This window comes from Microtus pennsylvanicus, chromosome 1 (assembly GCF_037038515.1).
Source record: "Microtus pennsylvanicus isolate mMicPen1 chromosome 1, mMicPen1.hap1, whole genome shotgun sequence".
NCBI classification, from domain to species: Eukaryota; Metazoa; Chordata; class Mammalia; order Rodentia; family Cricetidae; genus Microtus; species Microtus pennsylvanicus.
The window spans coordinates 190000920-190026282 of NC_134579.1; the positions used below are offsets into that span (position 1 = coordinate 190000920).

General features: G+C 38.2%; 1 protein-coding gene across 8 annotated transcripts in view; it reads left to right on the forward strand.

The window, feature by feature from the left end:
• Eya4 (EYA transcriptional coactivator and phosphatase 4) overlaps positions 1-25363 on the forward strand; it is a 253623-nt gene that overhangs the window by 224381 nt on the left and 3879 nt on the right. For 5 of the 8 annotated variants that reach the window (XM_075947640.1, XM_075947633.1, XM_075947658.1 and 2 more), the window contains 6 exons: positions 9263-9352; positions 16132-16190; positions 16298-16458; positions 18217-18331; positions 20516-20637; positions 22575-22675. In XM_075947640.1, coding sequence (XP_075803755.1) covers positions 9263-9352; positions 16132-16190; positions 16298-16458; positions 18217-18331; positions 20516-20637; positions 22575-22675 — 648 coding nt within the window. Of the gene's footprint in view, positions 1-9262; positions 9353-16131; positions 16191-16297; positions 16459-18216; positions 18332-20515; positions 20638-22435; positions 22537-22574; positions 22676-25363 lie in introns of all 8 variants that reach the window. The other 3 variants (XM_075947653.1, XM_075947664.1, XM_075947681.1) reach the window with 1 other exon arrangement.

A 25363-nucleotide genomic window follows, 5' to 3' on the forward strand; every position in this document is an offset into this window, starting at 1 on the left:
CAAATCGTTTAACCTCCAAGGCAACTTCTTTATCAGAAGGTGATTATAGTGGCATGGTAGTATGCACTGGTAATCTTAATACCCAAAAGACCGAGGTAGGAAAAGTGTAACTTCAAGGCCAGCCTGGACTATACAGTAGGTTCCTCAAGGCCAGCCTGGACTATACAGTAGGTTCCTCAAGGCCAGCCTGGACTATACAGTAGGTTCCTCAAGGCCAGCCTGGACTATACAGTAGGTTCCTCAAGGCCAGTCTGGACTTAGTGGGTCCCAGGCCAGCCTGAGATACATAGCAAGACCCTGTCTCAAAATAAATAAGTGGTTTTGAACTTTAAACTTAAAAAGAACTTAAGGTGATTGTCTTCCTTGCTGGAGTTATTAGATGGTTTAAATGAGGTCATGTAAATATATCAATGGCACTTAGCTATGAACAGAAGACTCTATTTATCAAGTCAAATACATTTAAGTAGCAATGCACACTCTTTCCCCCAAATGATAAGTAACTGAAAACAGATGCTTTCAGAGTTGCAGAAGGTCAAGAGTTGCTCTCATGATGCTTAGGGCATCACGGTGCTGCATGGCATAAAATACATTGAACCTGAAGTAGTAGACATGTGTACCTGAACTGTGCCTAAACCAAACCCTGACATTATCACACCTATCAACCTGCCTGCCTCCATCTTTCTCCCAGACCCGGAACTTTTAGCAGGTGTTGTCTTTGACCTCTGACACTGTGTTTCCATTCCATAAGTACATTCTCTTCCGTGCATTGCCCACTCTGCTCTCACCTCTGCTCTGCACATTTGATGGTGTACAACATATTTTACAGGTGGCAAAACTAGCCAAAACTTGTCTTTCTGACCTGGTCTTAAGTCTCTATCCTCCTTCAGTTTGGTGCTGTCGCACAGTACCTTAGCAAATAAAATTCAAGTCTCCCATGTTCTAGGAATGCTCATAAGTGCTCTCATGGAACTAATTTTATTTATTCGCTTAAGAACACTTGTAAAAAAATCTGTATCCACTTGTAAATAATACAAAATTTTCAGAGTTCTTCCTCATATGTTGTCACTTTTTGACTCTGCTCAACTGTCAACACTCCTTCTTCCCGAGCAGAACTATTTCTGGATCTTTCTGAGAGTGGCAAGTGAAGGCTCTGCTGCCGGAAGGCTGGTGATGGGTTCTGTGGCCGAGCACCAGTTGGCACACACAGTTTCATCACTGCAAAAATCTAAAATAGAAGTTCACGGACTTGACAGGATGGCACCCAGGCATCATCCACCACCTGGGAGTTATGGAGGCTGTTCTGATGCTCTGAGTTATTGGATGTATTATTTTACCTAAATAACAATAACTCCCTAGTAGGTGAGGGAATAAATATTAATAATTTTGCTACAGGGATTCAATTTATGTTAGAGCATTATTGCCTTTTGTGTTTGGAAGCCATGGCTATCCAAAGCCATTATGCAGTAAGGAGGCCAGTGAAATAAATAGCCCAAGCCAGAGGGGAAAAATCAAGGAAAGGTGGATATTACATTAAGATGTATGATAATAATTCAAGCTCCCAAGGAGGCTTGCCTATATGAAGCAATGTCTGTGGAAGAGCAGAGCGCATCAAATTAAACCATCCAATTGCGCTTGGATTTAATAATCTACGTACTCACATAGAACCAAGACTTTGAAAGAAGCACTGGCTGATTTTTTATAGTGTTATGGAGAAAGTAGACTTGCATGATTTAATAGGAAGTAACAGGCGTTGCTAAACAATTAGAATTGTGCATCTGAAGTAGCAATCAGGACACTTAACACGATGCCATTACCTCCTTTCTGGACATAAGAGTTAAAGTTTCGCTTTGGGGAGGAGTATAGACCTGAGTTCAAATTTTATTTCTGCTTCTCAAGATCATGTGACCTTGGGAAGTTTGTTTTGTATGTGGTTCAAAGAGAATTTAAAATTTGGGCAAATGAATGCTTTCCAGGAAACATGCTCCTTCCATTTGCATCTGTTAACTTCACCCTTCAGTATGAGACACTCAATTGAGTGACAAGAATGCAGCATTGTCTATAGCCAGGCTGACGAGAGTCAGGTTTTGAAACACATTAAGTAAATGAAAATAGAACTAAATTTCCAAGTGTCAAAAAATAGACAATATGGGTCACATGTAGTAGTGTATACTTTATTCCAAATACTCATAAGGATTCCTATGAGTTCAAGGCCAAATAAAATGGGTAGTACTTTTTATGGTTGCTCATAGAATGTTCATGTATCCATGCGTGTAGTAAAACACAAATAGAATGCACACGCATGGAATGAAGTTGAATCCAGGTCAGTGACATGTGTCAATATCTGTGATGGGAGATTGGGAGGCAATGTACCTACCACCTCCTTTTCAAAGGGTTGTGTCTGACTCTTTTTTAAATTTTCATATTTGTATACAGTAGTTACAAGGTTTTCCTTTCACTCAACACCTCCTGTGATCCACACTCCCTCTCAAATTCCTCATTTCTTTTTTAATTACTATTGCAACATTTATGTGTGTGTGTGTGTGTGCATATATGTGTGTATAAATATATAAGCACAATCAGCTGAGTCTGTTTGTTCTTACTGTATGTATATGTACTTGGGACTGACCACTTGGTACTGATCACTTAGGGGGCCCATTCCTGGAGAAGAATAATTCCCCTTCTATTAGGCGTCATTAATTTCCTGTACTCCTTTATAAAGTGGTGGGGGGCCCTGTGAGCTTTCCCCTAACCACAATCATAAATCAACTGATGCTTTTATTATTCAGGTTTTGTTTAAACAACTGTATAGCTGAAATTGCATGAGTTTAGTTTCCCAGTCGATACAGACAACAAATGTCACAGTAGACATTCTGGTCTTTTGACTCTTAGAATGGTTCTCTCCCCCATCTTCTGTGATGTTCCCTGGGCCTCTGATGCAGGAGCTGTGTTTTGGATGTATCAATTACAGCTAAACACCCTTACAGTCTTTATGTTTGACTAGTTAGGGCTTTCTATAATGGTCTGATACAAAAGGAAGCTTCTTTGATGAGGGTTGTGTACTAGTAGGTACTCCTCTAAGATCTATGACCTTAGCCAGGTGCTGGTGGCACAGACCTTCAATCTCAGCACTCAGGAAGCAGAGGCAGGTGAATGAATTTCTGTGAGTTCAAGGACAACTTTTTCTACAGAGTGAGTTCCAGAACGGGCTCCAAAGCTATACAGAGAAACGCTATCTCAACCCCCCCAACACACACCAAAAAATAAAAGCTCTATGACTTTACTATCTTCTGGAAGTTGGCTAGGATTTCAGGACCAGGCATGATTTCTGTCCTGTTGCATGGCCTTGGTTACAGCCAAGACTTAAATGCCTCTATTGTATCTTCAGCAAAATCTTGCTATCATTATTACCTTGTAGTTCATAGGCATCACAGCTGGGTAGGATTACCAATGACTTTCCTCCTTTGGTGCTTGCATGGTTACCTCCAGTAATATGAAGGTTAGTCCTCACTGTGGAGACTTTTAGGTCTGACTCAGCTCCGTTCCTCAGAGTCCCATGCTTGATGTATGTGGTGCCATCTGTAATCGGACTTACCTTCAACCTCTGGGGACAACTAAGGGCAATAGCAATACTCTGTATTGTCTTACGAGCCTTTGAACTCTGTTGACCAACTTAAAAGGAGTCTTCTCATGCCTAGTATCAGGATTTTTATTAGGCAGTCTTTGACTCTTGGAGAAAACACTATCACCTCAAATGGTACAACTTAATTTAAACTAAACTTTTATGCACATCCTATACATTATATGTAATTTTAGTTAAATATAATATGGTTCCCTATAGCTTTTCCAGACATCCTTAGTGTGATTTATCTCTCCTTCCTTCCTCCCTTTCCTTCTATATTGATGTCCCTGCCTTCTCCCAAATTAAAGCACATACACCCTTTTCCCCATTTCAGAGTCTCTCCTGGAACCTGGAGATCATTGATTCAACTACTGAGCTCCAGGAATCTTTTGGTCTCGCCTCCCTAGCAATGAAGTTATAACTGCAAGCCCAGATTTTCCTGTGAATGCTGGGGATCTGAACTCAGGTCCTCATGCTTCCATAGAAAGCGCTTTACCAACTGAGTCATCTTTCCCACCTTTTATTTTGTTGATTTTGTTTTACTTCTCCCTTGTCAGAATTTGAGCAAGTAGTAGGCACTCAAAGCCATATGACAATATGATCAATATGAACATATGATCAATAAGGGAAGGTTGCTAAAGACATGCTCTAATATTTCTAATGTTCCTAAAGAAGACCACCTTCTTCTTCTTCTTCTTCTTCTTCTTCTTCTTCTTCTTCTTCTTCTTCTTCTTCTTCTTCTTCTTCTTCTTCTTCTTCTTCTTCTTCTTCCTCTTCTTCCTCTTCTTCCTCTTCTTCCTCTTCTTCCTCTTCTTCCTCTTCTTCCTCTTCTTCTTCCTTCCTTCCTTCCTTCCTTCCTTTCTTCCTTCTTCCTTCCTTTCTTCCTTCTTCCTTCCTCCTCCTCCTCCTCCTCTTCCTCCTCCTCCTCTTCCTTCTCTTTCCTTTTTGGCAATACTGAAAATTGAACCAAAGACCTCATAGATACTAGGCAAGCGCTCTAGCAGACCCAAAGACCCAGGCTTTCCTTTAGGAACTCTGAAGTTTACTACCTACTTCTCAGACAAATAAGTCAAATACAGAGTTTTCTCTCTGGTTCATGACTGGATTTTATTTCCTATCTTATGTCTAATTACAAGAACCGTTGCATCTATGGATCCCAGAAACAAGTCCTACCTTGACTCATGGAGCTAGCTTATCTTCCTTTTCATTGTCCTCAGGTATCTTCTGTCCCTTGTGTAAAATTCTACAAATGTGCTTTAGGTCCCAAAGGAATAACTGGTCTAAGATCCCAGGATCTTAAAAGAAAAATAGTCCTCCATTTCTTTAAAAATACATAATTTGCTGCCTCTCCTGAGATATTTTTACAGTGTTTCCCTAGAGGAGGAATTGCAGCTGATGGCCCAATGCAGGGTAGACACCCACAGACAGACAGTCTGGCTCCAATTTATGTTCTGTGCTAACATGGATAATAGGCATTAGTATTTTGATTTAGAGAAGTGCTCTACTTGATCCTAACTTGGGTATATACACTAGCAACATCTGGCTTAGAGGCACGCATTTCAAGGCGAAGTACTATTTATTTTTATCTTCTTTTCCTTCCTCTCTCTCTCTCTCTCTCTCTCTCTCTCTCTCTCTCTCTCTCTCTCTCTCTCTCCTTCCCTTTTATTCTTTCCAACTAAGTGTCTTGGGAATCATTTCAATGTTTTGATAGAGCAGTATACGGGATAAATTGGCAGAAGTTCCACTTGCCCCGTGTTGAACTCTGTTGGAGACACGCTTAATCTTTCAGAACTCTTTTATATGTGTAATATGTATCAGAACAATCGTACAACCCCAACTGTGCCTTTATTTTCCCACCTTTTCACTCTGTCCAAGTTTTTGCTATCACTTCATTTTCAGTTCTGAATTCAACACTCACCACAGCTACATGGAAAAAATGCAGCAAACCCAGATTCATCTGTAAACATCTATGAAAAGGAGTAGGCATTTTAGTATAAATCATGGTTTCTCTCCAGAAGCATGTCTCAGTCTCAAATGCTTGACAAAGTGGTGGAACTGCAGCCCTTGGTGGCTTCTTCCCAGCCACGGGTGCCCACAATGACCAAACTCTGGGAAGGTTTTACCCACCAGACACACAGTCATCATTTTCTTATCTGAGATCTGTAAATCCTTCAACTGGAAGAATGTGACGCTGTAATCTGCTTCCTTAAAATTAGCTATACAATTACTTACCTGGAAGAGGTGGATAAAATTCTATATTTGCATGGAAGCTTTCCCCCAACAGCCTCTGGGCAGCAAGATCTCCACCTTTTAACTTAATTTTCCTTGTCTTGCGGCATAGATGACCAAACACCTCTCTTTCAATGGGCTTACTCTCTGGAAACCTTAGTCAAATTTAACCAGCTCGCACTCTGACCAAAGCCAAATCTAAACTTTTCTAGTTAAGAAATGAAATTATTGCCAGAATACTTATTGCATGTAGTAGGGTATGTAATGTACAGACACCACAGCTTGCAAAACAAGTGCTTAGCCCTCGGAGTGCCATGGGGTTGACTCCAGTGGTGTGATCACAGACAGCTTTCATCACCACATGCTGAGCCTCATTACCAGAAGAGCCATTTATTTTAAAAATGTATTTTCATGTATGCTTATCGGACACACAGAGAATGCATTCTTTGTGGATTTTTCTATCCCTGTTGGATATCACAGAGCAGGATACAGTTTGGAAGCATGTTATCAATCAAAGTAACAATCACGGGGCCACTAGGTTTTCTCCCTTCTTCCCTTCAATCAGATTTGTAAATGCAAAGAATGTAAGGAATGAACATGAGATAGCCAATAATTTTATTGAAAACTTAAAAAGGGAAACAGATACCAGTTGGGATAAAAGTTTCACTAAGCTAGCCTCCAACAGAAAAACTTTAAGAAGCAAGATGTTTTTGTACCCCCATCTGAAATGGATATCTTTAGGGCAGAAATCATCAGAGCTCCGTGAGGCTCCCTTCTACTGTCTTGCATCATGGACATTCCTCAAAAGCAGGGAGCGTCACTAATGGAATTATATGTTTTCATGCTGTAATTACATTTGATTTTCCTGATATTTCTGTAGACTTTTTGTTCACGGGTCCATGACTTAGCAGAATATTTAGACGTCTTCTATAACCTTGTGCTTAATTAAGACCCACTCCGTTCCTTCCAAAAGAGAGGATTAGCGGGAGCAATTTTTAACAGAAAAAGACAAAATGTGTAGTTAAAAAATTATTCAAGCTTCAGAGAGTTCTTTCAATAGCAATAAAGGATATGAACAACAACAAAAGAGAGTCATATAATGGAGGGAAACACAGTCAGTCAGGGGTTCTTCTGAGTTCTGAAATAGCCTGAGCTAAAAATAAAATAAAATTTAAAAGTTTTGCATACACAACATATATTTTCTTTACATTTGAATGAGTATTTGTTAGACAAAAGAATTTGATCTTTGATTTGTATTGAGTTCTATTATAGATATGTTGATCCTTCTAGAACTCATATGTATATTCTGTATCAGTGTACTCGTACAACACTGTCATACCGTCATCATCCCACATTTTTGATTTGGGTGTATTTGTGTATATTGATCCAGGTAAGGTGTCACTGACAGCAGATCAATGTGGGAGCAGAACCCAAGTCTAAGTCACCAAAGGACATGCCCCAGGATATGAGCAATTTACATAGGCTTTTGTCAATAATCTTTAAGAGATCCATAAAATTGCCTGCTGAGAAAATGAGAGTAATAACATATGGTTACACATTATTCCTGCCTTAACCTCATCTTCTTCTACATCAAGCCTTAAGTTTGTTCTTTATGCTTCCACATTCCATTAGCATTCAATTCCTATTTATTAAACTGACCCTCCCATTCTCCACATGTTTCCAAGGCAACAGAATATGGGTGAGATATTTGAAATATGTTTATACTCTATTGTTTCCTTCACAAAACACTATGAACATAGATATAGGAAAAAAGCTGATTGGTGCTGTGGTGGGGTATCTACTGGCAAATGTTGTAGACGAGAGGTGTAATTGAATGTCACTGGGCCTGAAGTGGATGGAGTGTTCTTATCTGCAATTGAAGTAAAGCTAGCTACACATGTCTCCAAGTTTAATACAGTTCTTAAAATGCCACTCATTAAAATGCTAAAATCCCAATTTCAGTTCTCTGTTCTCAAATTCCTGCAGTCTGTTTCATGGCCCAGCCACACAAGCCAAAAAATACTCTGAGGACTTCCCAAATAACTTCTCAGCCAAAACCAATAGTGTTCTTCTAGACTTCTCAGCTCTATGCAAAACCATTGTCTTCCCTCTGAAATATCCAGCCAGCCTTCCACTCAAAGGAATCATCCCTTCCAACTTTTTTACTTTCTGAGCTTTTCTTCCACCTGCAATCATTCAACACACCGTGTGAAGGATTATTCACCTGTCCCTAAGCTCCCTTTCTGCCTTCCTCTCCTCTTTCCAAATCCTCCCTGTACCTCTCCCCACTCTTCAATTCAGTTCCTCTTTTTCACTAGTTGTTACTGCATGCATATGCATATATATTCTAAATATAACCTATTTAATCTGTATAGTATTGAGTATCCTTTCAAATGTTTATTATGTTTTCTCTGCTCTTCAGCACTCATCCAAATACATTTTCTGAAAGATATAAATAACATGTATGCAAAAAGTCATCTAAAGTAGTTGCTTTCATGTTTCAATTATGAATATACTGATTTGGTAGATACATTTCTATTGGGATAAAACTGGACTCTCTGAACATGGCGAACAATGAGGGCTGATGAGACGCCAAGGACAATGGCACGGGGTTTTGATCCTACTTAATGTGCTGGCTTGGTGGGAGCCTAGCCAGTTTGGATGTTCACCTTCCTAGATATGGACGGAGGGGGGAGGACCTAGGACTTACCACAGGGCAGGGAACCCTGACTGCTCTTTGGACTGGAGAGGGAGGGGGAGAGGAGTGGGGGGAGGAGGAGAAGGGTGGGAGGAGGGGGAGGGAAATGGGAGGCTGGGAGGAGGTGGCAACTTGTTTTATTTTTATTCTCCTTTTATCAATAAAAAATAAAAAGAAAAAAAAAGAAAAAAAATTCTATTGTAATATGTTCTTAGTCTATTTGCTCATATACATTTATGTGAATTACCAGATATATCTTTTGAGATTCATGTTTGTGGGTAATTCATAAGTCATTTTATACACTCATACCTAATTATTTAAATATTACAAATAGCATAATTGTATTTGGGTGTATACCATAAATTTCAATACATGTATGTGCTCTGTAATGATGAAGTTGATGATTGGTATTTCCATTTCAAACATTTGTCATTCTTAGGGGTAAAAACATTTGAAACCCTTTATTCTGACCATGTGGAAGACTGCAATAAATATTGTAAACTACAGTCACCCTACTCTACATTATCAGTCACTAGGACACTGTCATATTGTTGTATATTTCCCAGTTTCTTAACTCCTCCTTCACCTCTGGACAATGTCTTAATCCTCACTAAAAAGTCATCTAATATTTTGCCCTCTCAATGATATGTACCTAAAGTGTTTTATTAGTCATCATGATTGTTGAAATTTTACCTCATTATGTATGCATTTTTCAGGATCCCCCAATGGCTGTGACCCTCGGGCTCCGAATGGAGGAAATGATCTTTAATCTTGCTGATACGCATTTGTTTTTTAATGACTTAGAGGTAAGAATTTTAAAAGCTAAAAATAATTATTGCCAACACAAAAACTCTCAAATGGTGTCATTTATGTCAAAAACCATAAGAAATTACAAACATGATACTCATCTGATGATAACTGTTAAGTTTTTATCAAGTGGAAAAATTGCATAGAGTATTATAAACAGAATGAAAATTTGTGCTCTTGAATTATACATATTTACAGACAGACACTGAGAATAAAATGTCTTAGAAGAGTAGATGGTCGCCTTCGTGGCTTCGGTCAGGCAATTCCTCATTCTGTCCTTGATTCTTGGTATTTCATCTTTGCATTAGCATCAACCTATCGAGGTTACTACTCAGAATACAATTTATGTTATTCACTGAGCAATATTCACCAATCCTCCTTCCCAGCATGGAACATTGACTATTGCAGCATCATTAGACAAACTCTCATTCTCATTAACTTCCTTTCTAGATAAAGAATGCTGGAGCTATTTACATAGCATAGCTGATGGGTTTTGATGCATTGAGTACTTTCTTCTATGGAGCTTCCAATCCTAATGTCAATGCCAACACAGTTGTTTGTAGTCAGAGACTGCTCGTGCATTTCCCAGCTGCCCAAAATAATCATTCAGAAACTATATTAATTACAACACTGCTTGGCCTTTTAGCTTATGCCTATTTCTAGCTCACTCTTATATCTTAAATTAATCCATTTCTATTATTTTATATTTTATCACGAGGCTCGTGGCCTACCTACAAGGTTCTGGCTGGTGGCCTGAATCTTTCTCCTCTGGTTCCATGGCTTCTCACTGTTTCCACCTTCTTTCTCCCAGCATTCAGTTTAATCTCACCCCCACCAGCCCCACTCCATCTTGCTCTATTCTGCCTTGTGAACCCCAAAGCAGATTCTTTATTCATTAATAAAAGCAACATATATACAGAAGGACTTCCCACACCAGTTGTCTGACCAACAAGAGACAAAAAGGGTAAAAAACAACAAAATAAAACAGCACAAGAAAATCTAGCCTCAGAGTAGCTACATATATGCCATGATAAAGATCATAATCTCTATGTTAGCAATTTGGTGTACCAGACATGGAGAAAATAGAATCTGAAATAATGAAGTAATTTGGACAAAGGTTCCTTATGGATGAATACAATTGGACTAAAATAAAGATTTCTCTTTTTTTAATGAAATGTCTAATTTTTTTTAATTTTGTGATTTCACAATGAGGTAAAAGTATTTATCTATAGCCAAATTATGAACAGAGATGATGATGACAATTATGACATCTCATCTGATTTCTAGACATTTTATGTTGAACTTACCATTAACTGTCAATGTTTTTATATAAATAAGACTATCACTTTACTTTTCAGAGAGAAAACTATAGGTTCAATTGTGCAATATATACTATATCTCATATATATGTCATGTATGTCATCTATGTTTTTTATATATAAAATACATGTCATATGCGCCTGTGTGTCCAAGGTTACCAGTTAGCTCAATAATGGGCCTCTGATTATAAATCAGGTTTGAGTCAAGAGCACAGACTTCTGCCCCCAAGCGTTGATGAAACTAGGATAAAAGAAAGAAAACCATATTTTAGTGAGTGACTTAGATAAGATTTTAGGTAAAGACTTAGCTGTATCAGAGACAGGAGATTGAAAAATTACTCCATGTGAGCCATAAAGTCATGTGCTGAAAGCTACAAGGTCAGAAGTGATCAGTTGTTTTCTCAGCTCTGTCCTTGTTTTCATTGATAATACCTGTTCAAGGAAGCTTTATTTGTTAATAAACAATATGAAAGTCAGTGTCCTTCTTCTAGTTTTCAATTTTTGTATAATAAGAACTACTAACAACCCCTGTAAAACCCAACTTCAGCTAATTCCACTCACTGCTTGTTATTCCCTGGGATACAGGATGCTTTTATGATGATGCCTGTTAATAGGAAACAATCAAACTTATGTGGAACTTGACATTTTAAATACAGTAATAACTATTTGTTACTTTTCTTGTTCTTAATATGGATGATCTTAGCTTAAAATGTAAGATGATTAATATTTTCAAAGTTTCTAAGAGATATGAGGAATTGTATATCTTTTTGTCCAGGTTTTATTTATCTCATTTGACTTCCGTTCACTAGAAACACGTGAAGTAAATGAACTTTAAGCTTTTTCATGGTGTATTAGAAAAAAGATGACATAGAGAAAAGTAGGACCATTATGCCTATCAGATCTCACTGTGATAGAACAGAATGAAATTCCACAAAGTGGTCCTCTGAGCCCCACTCCGGCAATGTGGCATACATGCCCCCTCCAGAAGTGCTTGCACACAAACACACACACACACACACACACATATATATATATATAATAATCAGAATCTAGATAAAATCCTGACCTTTTAAGAGAAGATCAAAATGAGAATGTGAGGGTATCCTAACACAAATATGTAAATCATTTACACGCTTTGAGTAAATATTGAAATGTCAATAAAAAGCTGTGGTTATATATTGAGCTTTCAGACTTTTCATCTCATGCGAGATCTTATGTTAAAAGTACTTTATAAATATCAGCTGTGATCATTAACAGCAATATTGAACTTATTGAGAAAACATTGGTGCTGACATTTCTCTTTGGGGTGTGTTTTAGACTTCCACAGAAACACTATTTTACTTAAACTCCACAGTTAACTCTTCAACTGCACCTCCACTTGCCCAGTAAATGAAAAGCCCAACCCAGACAGCCGTGTGTGCATGTGTGTTTGCGCAGGTAGATGAGCCCAAGAAGCACAAACATGTATGGTCATGTGACACAGATAAGCGCTGCACTAATAAGATCTATGCAGTATCTGTCAAGTCCATTTGGTAGAGTTACCTACATACATACCTACCATCCTGTGTGGTTAATTTTGAATATCACATTTATGTCGAAAACCCATTTGTCAGCACACTTCTTGCAAAGGCTCCATCACAGAATTAAGCCAAACCTGCTTCTGCTGACACGCACAATTACTCAAGGCAGTACATATTCTCATTAGCTTACTGTGAGGACCTTTTTTCTTATATATTTATGTCTTAGGATCTTTTGCGGAATCCAAATGTCCATTTGAAACAGTAAATGCTTCAATACATGGTGGACCATGGCAGTGGCAGCTGCTCTCCTCAGACTTCCTTAAAAGATCCAAATCTGGATTCTGACTAGTCAACACTTCATTCCATTCTGCCCACCCCCAAGCCCAGCGAGAGAATTCTCTCTGTTCAAAAAAATGTTATTTTAGTTAGAATAACTTCCAGAGGAGAAAGCACCAGGGAGTTGGGGTTCACGAAAGTGAGAGAAGAGCCCTGTGGTTTCTAACTGGACTAGATCAGGGTGAACCTTGTGGTTACCCTTATAAGACAAATTTAAAGCATTTATGATTAACACTAGAATTATTTCAAACATTTGAGGTCTTTGCTAAGCTATGTTCAAAACCAAAGCTCTTGGATGTTTGGAGGGGCATTTTAGGTGTGGATTAAAACACATGGCTCCTCACAGTGAAAGCTAGTTGATGAACAATTATTTATCTTTTCTCTTAAAAATCTAAGTAATTGAAGTTCAAGTTTCTTTAACTGGACCGTAATCCTCGGGCAACTGTCCAGAGTCAACACAGAGAGTTACGAAGCATAAATTTAAAGAGAGTTAGATTTGGAAGACCCTCAAACCTAACTTCAAATACAGAGTGCATGGTCCAATAAGTTTGATATACTGTTGTCCTCAAGAGTAAAAAATGAATTTGGGGGCAAGCTATGTACAAATTAATCATGTGAGTTTAATACTTGAAATGTCAGGGGAGCTTTTCAAAAAATTAAAATCAAAAAGTATTCAAGAAATAACTTCTGGTGGTTGGAGCAACTCACAAAAATCTCCCTGCTCATTTTGGGGAATTTAAATAAGTTTATTACATAAGAGACACATGGAGATTATTTATATGAGGAAAGATTTTGGCAGTTCAATGGAGTGAGGAGTATCAGACATTTATTTGGACCTAAATGCCTCCCAAGAATTTCACCATGTCTGAGCTAGAAGAGATGACTCAGTGACTAAGAGCACTAACTGTGCCCTTCCATAGATCTGACTTTCAGGACCTATATGGCTGCTCACAACTGTCTGTAACTCCAGTTCCATGGGATCTAACATCTTTTGTGGACTCAAAGGGTACCAGATACATATGTGTTCCACAGATATTCATGCAGGCAAAACACTCATACACATTAACATTTATTTATTTAAAGAATATTACCGTGTCTGAAGAAGAAATACTTAGGTCATTTTGGACTACTCTGGTGCCTCCATATTCTGGGGAAAATTAAGTTTTCCAGCTGCCATGCTAACTGTTTAGATCACTTTACAGCCCAGTGAAGCAACTTACTATACTTGCATCTGATTTGTTTTGGAGGTGCAATGCCTCCTTTCATAACAGGATAGCCTGCATCCTTCTCAACTAATTCTCATAAAAGGGAAACAGCATAGCTCAGGAAGCCTCAATTCCTATCCTAGTCTGTTCTTTTCCTTCTCCCTCAACCCATGACATCCACATCTTCCCACAACCCTCACCATCTGGGCTATTAATTCATGTCACTAAGACTTTTTGCCAGGAACTTGAAATGATTGTGGCAATTCTACCAGTTACTATCATTTGTTTCGACTTCTACTGTGTATTTAAGAAGCAATTCTTTTGCTTTTTAACTGGGAGTTATGTTTATTGCTGACTATTCATTGCCCATGGTACTGGATTGCATAATGACACTTTCAAACAAGCATGTACTTTGAGCATGTACTTTGAGCATATTTCCCTTTCCATATTACCCCTCCTTCCCGTTCTTAAGTTTTGCGTTCAGCTCTTTCATTCCCCAATTTCTGGATTGCTTATTTTCTGTCTCTAGAATATGCCTCGGAAAATCACTGTATCCAGATTATCTCTCCCAGAAGTGCCCTCAGATGATCTCTAGTAAAGAATAATTGTTCTCAGCCCTTATATATGAACATAGGTAGAGATTTATTCAAAACGTGCTAATCCCATAATTTGTGTAAAACCTATGAACTATTAAAATAAGTATACCTAGTTTTTAAAAAGATTTTTTTGTTTTCATTTTATGCTTATAGGTATTTAGCCTGCATGCATGTATGGGTCGCATGTGTATACAACAGAAGAGGGTATTGTCAGTTGTCATGGGAGTGCTGGGACCTAAAACTGGGTCTTCTGGGAAAGCAGCGAATGCTTTTAAATGCTTAGGCATCTCTCCATCCCAACTACATTTTGAAGTTATATCCCAAAATTTTACTGACTGAGCTTGCCACCTAGTTTTGTGTTTTGTTGTTTGCTTAGTTCACATTTATTTTATTTTCTTGGGGATAGAAACTGTCTGCATCATATGCATGTGGAAGTCAGAGAACGACTCCCAGGAGTTGGTTCTCTCCTTCCACTTTGCGGTCTCCTAGGGTCAAACTCAGGTCATCAGGCTCAACAGCATGCTCTTTACCTGTGGCTGAACCATCCCCTCACCCTTTAGTTCTGTAAGTGCAAAGAAATCCGAGTCAACTTAAATGGGATAAATATGTCCCTTGAAAGGCTGACGGCTAGGCATTCAGTGTTTGGCTATAGACACTTCCACGTCTATAACAAATTCAAAGTAGAGAGTCTTTCTTAATATGGCACACTTTCAAATTTGATCATTTTAAATTGATTTTTGAATGATAAGCACTAAGTGTAGCATCAAAATCAGTGGGTATATCAATAATCTAAAGGATATACAAGAGGCTCAAAAGCTGGGACTGTAACTCAGTAGTAAAACACTTGCATAACATATGCAAGGTTCTACAAGAGTCTAACCTCAATCCCTCCAAAACTCATACATGCACACACACACACACACACACACCTCATTGATTTATTGTGAATTGTAATCATTTGCAACTATTAACCATGGACCTATTCCTCTGAGGGCTAGGTTTAAAATCAAGCCAGCCAATTTCACCTTAAATCATATACGATTTTACGAGAACTTTGAAATTATTTAAACACAGAGCAGAATTTTTAGAGGCCCGAAGAGGCCAGTTCTTATGTGGAAGCCACGATTTGCTTTTAGAAACGCTGACTTGAAATCAGATCCAAAATGAGCATCCTTACCAAGTTTATTTTCCTTAGGGTTTGGAGCTCATTTGGTATGTAAATCTTAACTGTTTTTACTTGTATTCATGAAAATTTAAAAATGCTTTCAAAGCTTGATGAAAAGAGAATGTCAGCTCCTCTGGCTACTACCTTTGTTCTGTATCAGAAAACCATGACTTTAAATTTAAAAAAAAAAAAACACTCTAGCAAAAAGCAGGAAGTCTTGGAAAGCTCACAGGAGGACACCATGTTCTGAGGTCAAGACCCTTTTTTTCCCACCAAGCAAATAATAAATAATAGTGACTACTTTATATGCTCAGACCTATGGCACATTGTGTATTTTCAGATTAGCGGGGACACTGATCTCAAAGATTCAAGAGTTCTTCTTCTCAATGACGTTAGGATTAAACTTATTTTTCAAAGCGCTCCAAGTTTTCAGACGGCTTGATGTGACCCTTCTGGCTGTAGATCTGAGAAAGGAAGTGGGGCTATTAACCCACATGAGAAAACAAGCCTTAGAGGAAGGGATGGATGGGCCCATGCTGCCATCTCGTGGCCATAGTGTGATGCCATAGAATGGTGGGAAACCTTTCTGGTGGTAGATGTGTTTGGTGATGTCTGTCTGCTCTCTCCTTTTTCCCAGGAGTGTGATCAAGTTCACATAGATGATGTTTCCTCAGACGACAACGGTCAGGACTTAAGGTAAGCCATGCCTTTCAATCTTCCATTTGCTACAGAAATTCAGCCGCGGAGTTTTGCACACGTAATTATTTCTTCTGTTTCTTTTCGATGCATTTCGGGTGCTGCAGTACCTACAGTTTTGCAACTGATGGCTTCCATGCAGCTGCAAGTAGTGCGAACCTTTGTTTGCCAACAGGTGTGAGAGGAGGAGTGGACTGGATGAGGAAGTTGGCTTTTCGCTACAGAAGAGTAAAGGAATTATATAACACATACAAGAACAATGTCGGAGGTACGTATGGCCGAGTCCATCCAGGGTTGGCATCCTGGCTCTAGGCAGAATTTGGTTTGTAGTTTCCTGATGGAGATTGACCCATTGGAGAACAAATCAGCTAAAGGCTCTCCTTGAAAAGTGCCAAGCCTGAATTTTTGCTTTCTTTGAATTACTAGGAGAAAATTGAATGCACCCCTGTAAAGGACTTGGCTATTCTGTGAGAAGCCCCGTTTTCTACCAAGATTTCCAGCAGGATATTTATTCTGCTTCATCGGCAGTACTCTGATATTATCAATGAAAATAAGACAAAGAAGGGGTGGTGAAGAGCTGAGAGCCATAACTATTGAAAGAGTTAGTGACAACGTGAGGATGGGGCTGTGTGCTTGTTTCCCAGTATTTTCTATCATTAAATCACATTAAATGCTTAGTGAATATTACTCAGTAGATGTAAAGAGCAAGACAGAACCACAGCCTATGTGAACATTTGAGTCAACAGAAATTGTATACAAGGAAGACTTTTGTTTCCAAACAGATAACTGAGCCCTGCTCCTAGTTGTGTTTCCTAAGTCATTCTAATGCGTTGTACAAGACACTTTTGTAAAGTAAAATCAATTGTAAATAATACATTTACCTTTTTTTTTAAAAAAAAAGCTGAACAGCCCTTTGAGAGGTCTGAAACATTTAGTATCTGTGTGTCTTTCCCTCACCTTACAGCATAGTATTGTTAAAATTATTTTAAAATTGAGAAGGCTGTTAATATGTAGTCTTGTGGCTTGGGTACTTAAATCAATGATGTGAGAGTTTATTTTCTGGCAGATAGTAGTTTTTTTTACTGGAGTTTAGAAAAATGAGACTTTCTGGAAGGTAAATGTTTTAATTTTAAATAGTGCCTATTGTATGTGGTGTGTATTTGCTCCCATTAGCTGAAATACAATTTGAGTGAGAAACCTTCCTTTTGAGTGGATGTTCATATGATTTCATTTTATCATGAAAGCAGGGCTGCTTTGCTTTTCTCTCTTTTCTTGTCTTGTTCTTTTTTTTTTCTTCCTCTCCTTCCTGCCTGTCTTCCCTTTTTCCTTCCTCCCTCCTTCCTCTTTTCCTTTCGCACAGTGCTGGAGCCTCTTGCATTCTTGTCACCACTGATGAATATCCCAACATCTCTGGGAACTAAAATTTAACATGCCAACTTCTTCCCACCATTGCTGCTTATGCTGGGATAGTACTCCTAGGGATTTTAAACAGAGCTATCGATTTCTTTTAAAACACAAAATATCAGTAAGCTCAGGCACAAGTTTAAGAAGCACCGTAGCAGCTGCATACTGATCCTGACAATACTTTTCCAACATGGAACTGTAATTATGAAGAGGCAATACTTTTAAGTGCCACCTTTGTGTTCCTGGACTGGAGGGACCCCATTGCTCCTCCAGATCTAACACATCCCAGCCTCATCAGGAGACTCAGGCCTAGAAGTTGCTGAGCCTTCCAGCTATTGTGTTGAATTCCGGGCTCCGCAAGAGGGAAAATACTGGGGTCTGTTTTTTGTGTGTCATATCTCCACATGACTAGCCAAGTGTTTTGTCTAATAAGAATTCATTGAATGAATTGAGAATAGTCGACTCCAAAAGGATGAATCTATGTTAGTAGAAGAAGCCTACACCTCTTTACTTACAACACAACCAAAATCAAAACTGTTTCTTGTAAACAGAAGAGATGTCAAATTCTGTATCACAGAGACAGTGTTCACTCCTGACTGCACTTTGTATTTTGGTGTTTCAGGACTCCTTGGCCCTGCCAAGAGGGATGCGTGGCTGCAATTAAGGGCAGAGATCGAAGGCCTAACAGATTCCTGGCTAACGAATGCACTTAAGTCTTTATCAATTATTAGTACTAGGTAAGTGGGATTGTTGCCCCTCTACTTCAATTATATGGAAGATCTGAGTCCAACAACATAACATAGCAAAACTGTTTCAATTCTTAGCAATTCACCACATCCAATGATTTCTTTCAATGTGTGTGTGTGTGTGTGTGTGTGTGATCATAACCACTGATAATCCCACAGGAAAGTTATATAACATGTCATGAGAAGGAAGCAGTGCTGTGATCATGAAAGGATTCAGATCATCCAAAGGACGATGACAGAATTAAAAGAAGACTTGTTAAAAGACGCGTGGCTTAGGTCTGACGGGTGGTATGCACCATATAAGTGTACCAGGAAAGCATAGGGAAGCTGTTGACCACTGCAAGTCTTCACAGTGTTTCTACCAACTTGATATAGATAACAAAATTACACCAACTTCAAGTTGTTTTTCAGCTTTGTTCTATGAACAATAATTCAGCAGGATACATTTGGGAAAAGTGCTGGTGGTGAAATTATTATTTTTTCTTATTGTATAGTGTTATTTCTGACATAGGTGAACCCATGTGTGTGTACCAGGCATAAAAAGAGGTGCTGTCCAGACAGATATCAGATACTTAAAAAGTTTGCAAGAGTGAAAGAAGAGCCTGATATGTTTAGGACATGAAAGTAAATTTATGTGTCAAATCTGGCATGTGATTCCTTTCTGGTAGCAAGATCAGAAAAGTCACCAACAACAGAATGTTCTTGAGATGGGGGCTTGCGTTAGCTTCCTGTGTTGATTTGGGCAGACATGAACATTCTCTTCAGTTCTTGGTGTCACAGTTCTAGTGGAAATTCTGACAGCATGAAGTCTCCAGCGTCCAGTGTGTTAGTGCCTGGAATTTGATCCCTAGAAACAACACAAAGGAGAAAACTGCCAAGAATTCAGCCCAAAGAGTCAAGTGGGGAACAAATTTGTCCATTGCAACTGTTTGAAATGTTGGGCCTAAAATGAGTTAGATTTTACTCTGTGTCTAGAAAGGTGAGGGTACGTAGTAAATGTGTAAGAATCTCAGGAAGGGAAGTGAATTCTATGCAAGAATTGTCTGACAGCGAAAGCTTGGACATGGAACTTTCGGTATCATGTCTGAAACTGAGACTAATCAACCAGAGGTCAAGGACTCCGGGACTTTGAAATTGTGTACCGTCATGGGCATTTCTCCAAGAACTGAACCAACAGCTCATTTATGCATTTTTTATAAAAGAACTTAAAGCCACCTCAAATTGTGTGACCTTAGGAAATGATTAAATGAATAGAAAGAAAAGACCTGAAAAAAAAAAAACAGAACAATCCAACAACCAGACTGCTTAGAGACTACAAAGCTTGCTAAATTGTCCATAGAGTTTAGCACTAACACATATTTAAAATTTACACAAGACCCAAAAATGTAGGGAAAGCAAATTATTTGATGGATTATGTGTCAGAGTTCTTGAGTTACCATCTATTTTCCTTGTTCTGTGGGTATTCACTAAAGAAGTAACTCCAGGTTTAGGAAAACAAAACAAAACAAAAAACAGCCTTGAGACAGCATTATATACAACCATGAGAAACCAAAACTCATCTAAACATTATTTTGAAAAATTATGTTGTACCAACTGGCAAAAGAGTTTGCTTGTAGATAATATGAGGATAACAGACAAAAGAAATTGTTTGGATAATATATAATTCCTACTGGGAAAGCAAATTTGCAAATGAAGATGGAAACTATCTCTGAATATGTAATTAACATTTATACCTCTCGTTTTCTTTTTTTATATTTGTCCTTTACAAATTTTCTGTCACAGAGTGTTGATAATTTTGAAAGATGAAGCAGCTGCTAATGTCACATTTTATTTAGTAAATGCTGAAGCTTCTGGTCAAACCGCTTCTCCAAACTTCCAAAGCCTGTGCCTTACTTCTCTTTCTCCTCATCACTGTAGAGTTAAAGAACTTTGAATAGAATCTTGCTCTAACAAACACAATGGAGCCATTAAATGTCAGAAAATGGTCTTGGGTTATGGGAATTGTTCTTAACTATCTGCCACTTCAGGAAGAGTCTGTTGGCTGATAGCAGAGGTGGTTAAAGACAGAAAGAGGTGGTCTCCTCAAGCATTTACAAACAACGGGGGCAATTTTCAATCTTACTGCTAGAATTATTTGACACTAGAAAGCAAATCCATGCATTTCCTTCCTGGTAGGAGTAACTGTGTAAATGTCTTGGTAACGACGACGCAGCTGATCCCGGCCCTGGCAAAGATCCTGCTCTACAGCCTAGGAGGTGCTTTTCCCATTGAGAACATTTACAGTGCAACGAAAATAGGTAAGGGAAATATTTGAAATGTAGTCACATCTGTGTTTGGAGTGTTCCACGACTGTATTTATATTTCTGCATGATTCTCTCTTAATCAGTTTTCCATTAACACATCCAGAAAATTTGGGAGCACCTCGAATAACACAATCACATATAATTCATGATGCATGTGTATATTTGATGAGAGCTCTTAGGTGTAAAATGCTGAACGTGGTATTTAGGTAATCCTAACTCATTCTGTCCATTTTATACAGTATTCTAACTATACTAGCTGAGTAATACGTGCGCTAACCGTACTACTTAATTGTTCAATTACTATAAAATGGAATTATGTCTTGGTCTAAGGTTAAAAATAAAAATACTATTTTGGCATCATTGGGAAGCCTCAGATTAATTCTACCAGCAATCAAAAAATAATTTCAGGAACAAGTGAAAATTTTTCATAAAGCAAAATATACATTTTTTACTTGTGTACCTGAAATATACATTTCTTGCCAGTACACAGAAGGACTCAAATAACTACAATCTGTTTCCTAGGTAAAATACATCTATGGAGCCATCTTCATCTTCAAATATGGTTTGCAGTGTCTGACTTCCAATTATCATTCAAAATAAAACTTCGTCAAGTTCTGCCATTTTGATAGAGTTAAAAGAAGGCAGGATATATATCCCATTGTCTGTGGAGGAAATGCCTGGGAAAATAACTAGGTTATGCCATGTGCCCCCAAAAGCAAAAAAATTACCTGCTGGCACTTTGACAAGTTCAAAATCCAAAACCTCCCACCATCATAGCTAGCTCTAAGTCTTGTGAAGATTGCAGCTATGTGGGGGAACAGTTAGGAAGAGCCAGACTTTCTTAAAGTATATGTCACATTGTCATGCACGTTCCAAATCAGACCCTAGACTCCAGTCCCATACTATGCTCTATGAAGAGGCATACATTATATTTGTAGGATTGATAGATAGAATGTGATTTTTCTTTTTGACAGAACAAATAATTTTTTTATCTAAATACCTATTTCTTTTATTTAAAGGTTAATATTCTTCCCATTGACCAAATGTGTTCCATTGAACCCAAGACAGTAATTAGTGTTTTTCCCTTGTCACTAGTAATTTTTGTTTCGGCATCCTGAACTAGCAGATAAGGAAGAAAAAAGTCAAGAGTAGTGATGGCTGCAAGAACACTCTTGGAATGGGATTCGGGAAAAGATGCCAATGTTGTAAAGATAAGACATGAGCAAGGTCCCCACAGTCATACCTCAGCGTGCAGTCAGCGAATCTGCTGCAATCACAGCTGTGGTCAGTTGGACAGCACACTTGATGTAATTAATCTGACTATATATGTGCTCACATACTTGTTTAAAGGAGTCATTTATCAAGGTAAATCTGTTAGTATTCCCTCTTTCCTTAGAGATAAGACTTCATTTTTCTCCAACTGACTTGCCTATCCAAAAGATAAATTAGATAAAACTGGTTCTTAGAATTAAACAAATGCTGTAGAACTTTTATTTGCCCATAAAAAGGTGCTTCACTGCTCTTTCAGTGGAGTTGAAAACACACTAACATTTTATCAGGGTCAAATTCTCAAGCCTACTGTCTTTCTTAGACTATCAAAAGCGTTTGTTTAATGATCTCTCCTAGATAAAAAGCAATATTACTGTAATGTGTTTGTTGCTTTCTAAATGCAGGGATCATAAGGTCATAAGCTCACTCACACATTGTTCAAGCGGCATTAATTGAACACTTTCTGAATCTCTAGGTTAGTGAGTGCCATGGCCGGAAGAATAAGCAATGCATTGTTTTTCAGGCAAGGAAAGCTGTTTTGAGCGTATAGTGTCCAGATTTGGCACTAACATAACTTATGTTGTGATTGGAGACGGCCGAGATGAAGAGCACGCGGCTAAGCAGGTAATTTCGCTCTGAACTTTATCTCGTTTATCTTCCAGGAAAAGAAAGTTGCTTTGAACGAATAATGCAAAGGTTTGGCAGAAAAGTAGTATATGTTGTAATTGGGGATGGTGTAGAAGAAGAGCAGGCAGCGAAAAAGGTAACCTGTCTCAAACAATGTTGGTGTGGTACTTCTAGTGCAAGCCTTTTTTGTTTGCGTTCCCGTAGTTTGGCCCAATGGCAGCTTGACAAGTGATTGACATTTACAAATGCAAATCAATAAGAGCATGAGAGCCAATGTTGACCTGCCAATAAACCATTTGGAGTCTAGCATTTTATGCCTGGAATTTGCTAGGACATTCAGGATAATTTATTGATATTTATTCACATGTATATAACTATATAAGAAATATAGTCATAAACTTAGAGCATGCATTTAACACACACACAGACACACACACACACACACACACACACACACACACTAGTGCACATAGAGACCGATTTTTTAAAAACTCATTAAATGTTCCAGATGAAGAAATTTAACAAACTCATAACACAGCTAGCGAGGGTGGCCCATGGCTCTCAAATGCCTCATGTTCCTTGTGAGTGCCTGGAGACAGATCGGTTCCTTGATAATGAATACTGAAGACAGACTTGATAGCTGAAAGGGAACTTAAGAGGCCTTAGTCAGCAGGGTTGGAATTGGTGCATTGTTCATACTTTTTGTGCCAACTTGTTTTAGAGTCAAACTGGCAATGTCCCTTCCATCTAGAAGTTTCTCACGTATTTCAGTGAATCACCAAGTTAAGTACCAAGCAGATGGCTTTGAGCCTATTCAGGTCTCATAGGCCCTACTGATTTAAATAAGCCTTTTTTATCTGATGCATATTTCTGATGAGGAATTTGGGTAGTAGTAAATCACTAAGTGGTTGGTTCAGCATGAGAAGAGGAATGATATAAAGTTTGTTCTCCACACTAAACAACACAAACCCGTGCCCTCTACTTCCTTCCCTGGAGGGCCACAAAATTTAAAACAAAACAAAACCAATAAATGGCATTTTAGCTTATAAAGAGAATGTTATACTTCTCATATATGGACTATCTAAATCACTTTCTAATAAAACCTCCCAATGCACATATCGCAGCATAGACTCAATTTCTATTTTCTATAGAATAATTAGAACTGCTTGTTCTAATAAGCTTAATAAGCTCATAAACTGTAATATAGAAGAGTTTATGAGCATAACAGAAAGATAAATGATTGATGTATCCAGTCAACTCAAACCCAGCAAACTGAAGAAAGGGAAAGGGTTCTACTTAAAAGGTTTCAGGCATCCTGGGCAGCTGTCCCCTAGAGTCCCCATGCTTTCCCATTCTGTTACAAGAGCTGGTGACATGGGACTTCCTGAGTGTTAATTAGCAGTGGCTATGACTCAAGACAGCACACTGGTCCCAAGGACATTCTGTATAAGGTCAGCCCTGCAGCCTCAAACAACCCAACCTGCCCCACTGCCTGCTACTTGAGGTGTTTAAGGCACACACAGCTGTCATCTTTTCTGGACTTTATGAATGTCTATTGTATGGGAGTTCGTTGTTTTAATTTTTCATGTTGGCACTAAAATCACACATAACAAACAACAGACCCTTAGACAAATACGAGTAGTCTTTAACCTCTGTGAAATTTATTGATCTCTTGCTCAGAACTAGGAAAGTTCACGAGCCAGTAAACAATGTGTGCCTTTCAGAATCAAGATTTATCAAGTCCATGCTAGTTATCCACACTGGGGATGGTAGATTATGAAGATGCCTTCTGCCTCTCAGCGGCAGGGGCATATAGCTTGACTCCAAATGGATCCAAACTTTGGATAGAATGCTGTTTTCAAATGGTTGTTGAAGTGGGTGTAGTTTGGGTGATGGGTGAAGGCTGTGAATCTATTTGGAAACACAGGTGGCTGGTTGCCCTAGTGTTCAGAATGCATGCTTTTTTTTTAACGTAGAAGTAATCGCATGTGCAGACATACTGAGTACTGTTTTATTATTACAAATAGATCTGAGCTGAAATGGAAAATGTTACCCTTCTCAAATTCTTTACTCTAATTGAACTAAAACATGTGTTTGTGAAATCAAAGAGGAAAAAGGTCAAATCTTATCAATAACAATAACTGCACTCCCCTCTCAAGATGCACATGAGATGTATATGTAAATTTTAATTTTTCTAAAAGCCAAAGGAACAAGTACAGCCAGCTTTAATAGTATCTTTAATTGACCTAATCTGTTCCAAATATTATATAGCTACACCTAGTCTATATAGGAATTATTGACATGATGTCTAGATTCCTGTGTCAGCCTTAGTCTGGTTTTTAAATTCATAATGTATTTTAAATTGGATTAAACATATTTCAAGCATTCATAACCACATGTTGGTGGTGGTTACCATACTGAGCAGCAAAGAATTACATAGTAGTAGTGATTATAATAAATTTTCATGTTAAAATAAGATACATTTATATATATATATATATATATATATATATATATATATATATATATATATTTCTAGTGCATATTGACTACATTCCCCTCACATGTATCCTAGAAGATGTTTCAAGTTCAAAATAACAAATAATGTTATTGCTTTGTCATTTAATACAGTATATTTTTTCCTTATTATTATTTCCAGTGAGGTCTCCTCAGATATTACTTCTAATCAGTCTCCTCTGTAAATCCTGAATGTTGGTTACATCTGTGGTGCATACTAATACATCTCTGGAGGCCACAAACCAGTGTGCCATCTAAGAGTTGTATATCCACATGGGGATGGTATGTCCCCATTAAAACTGGAAGA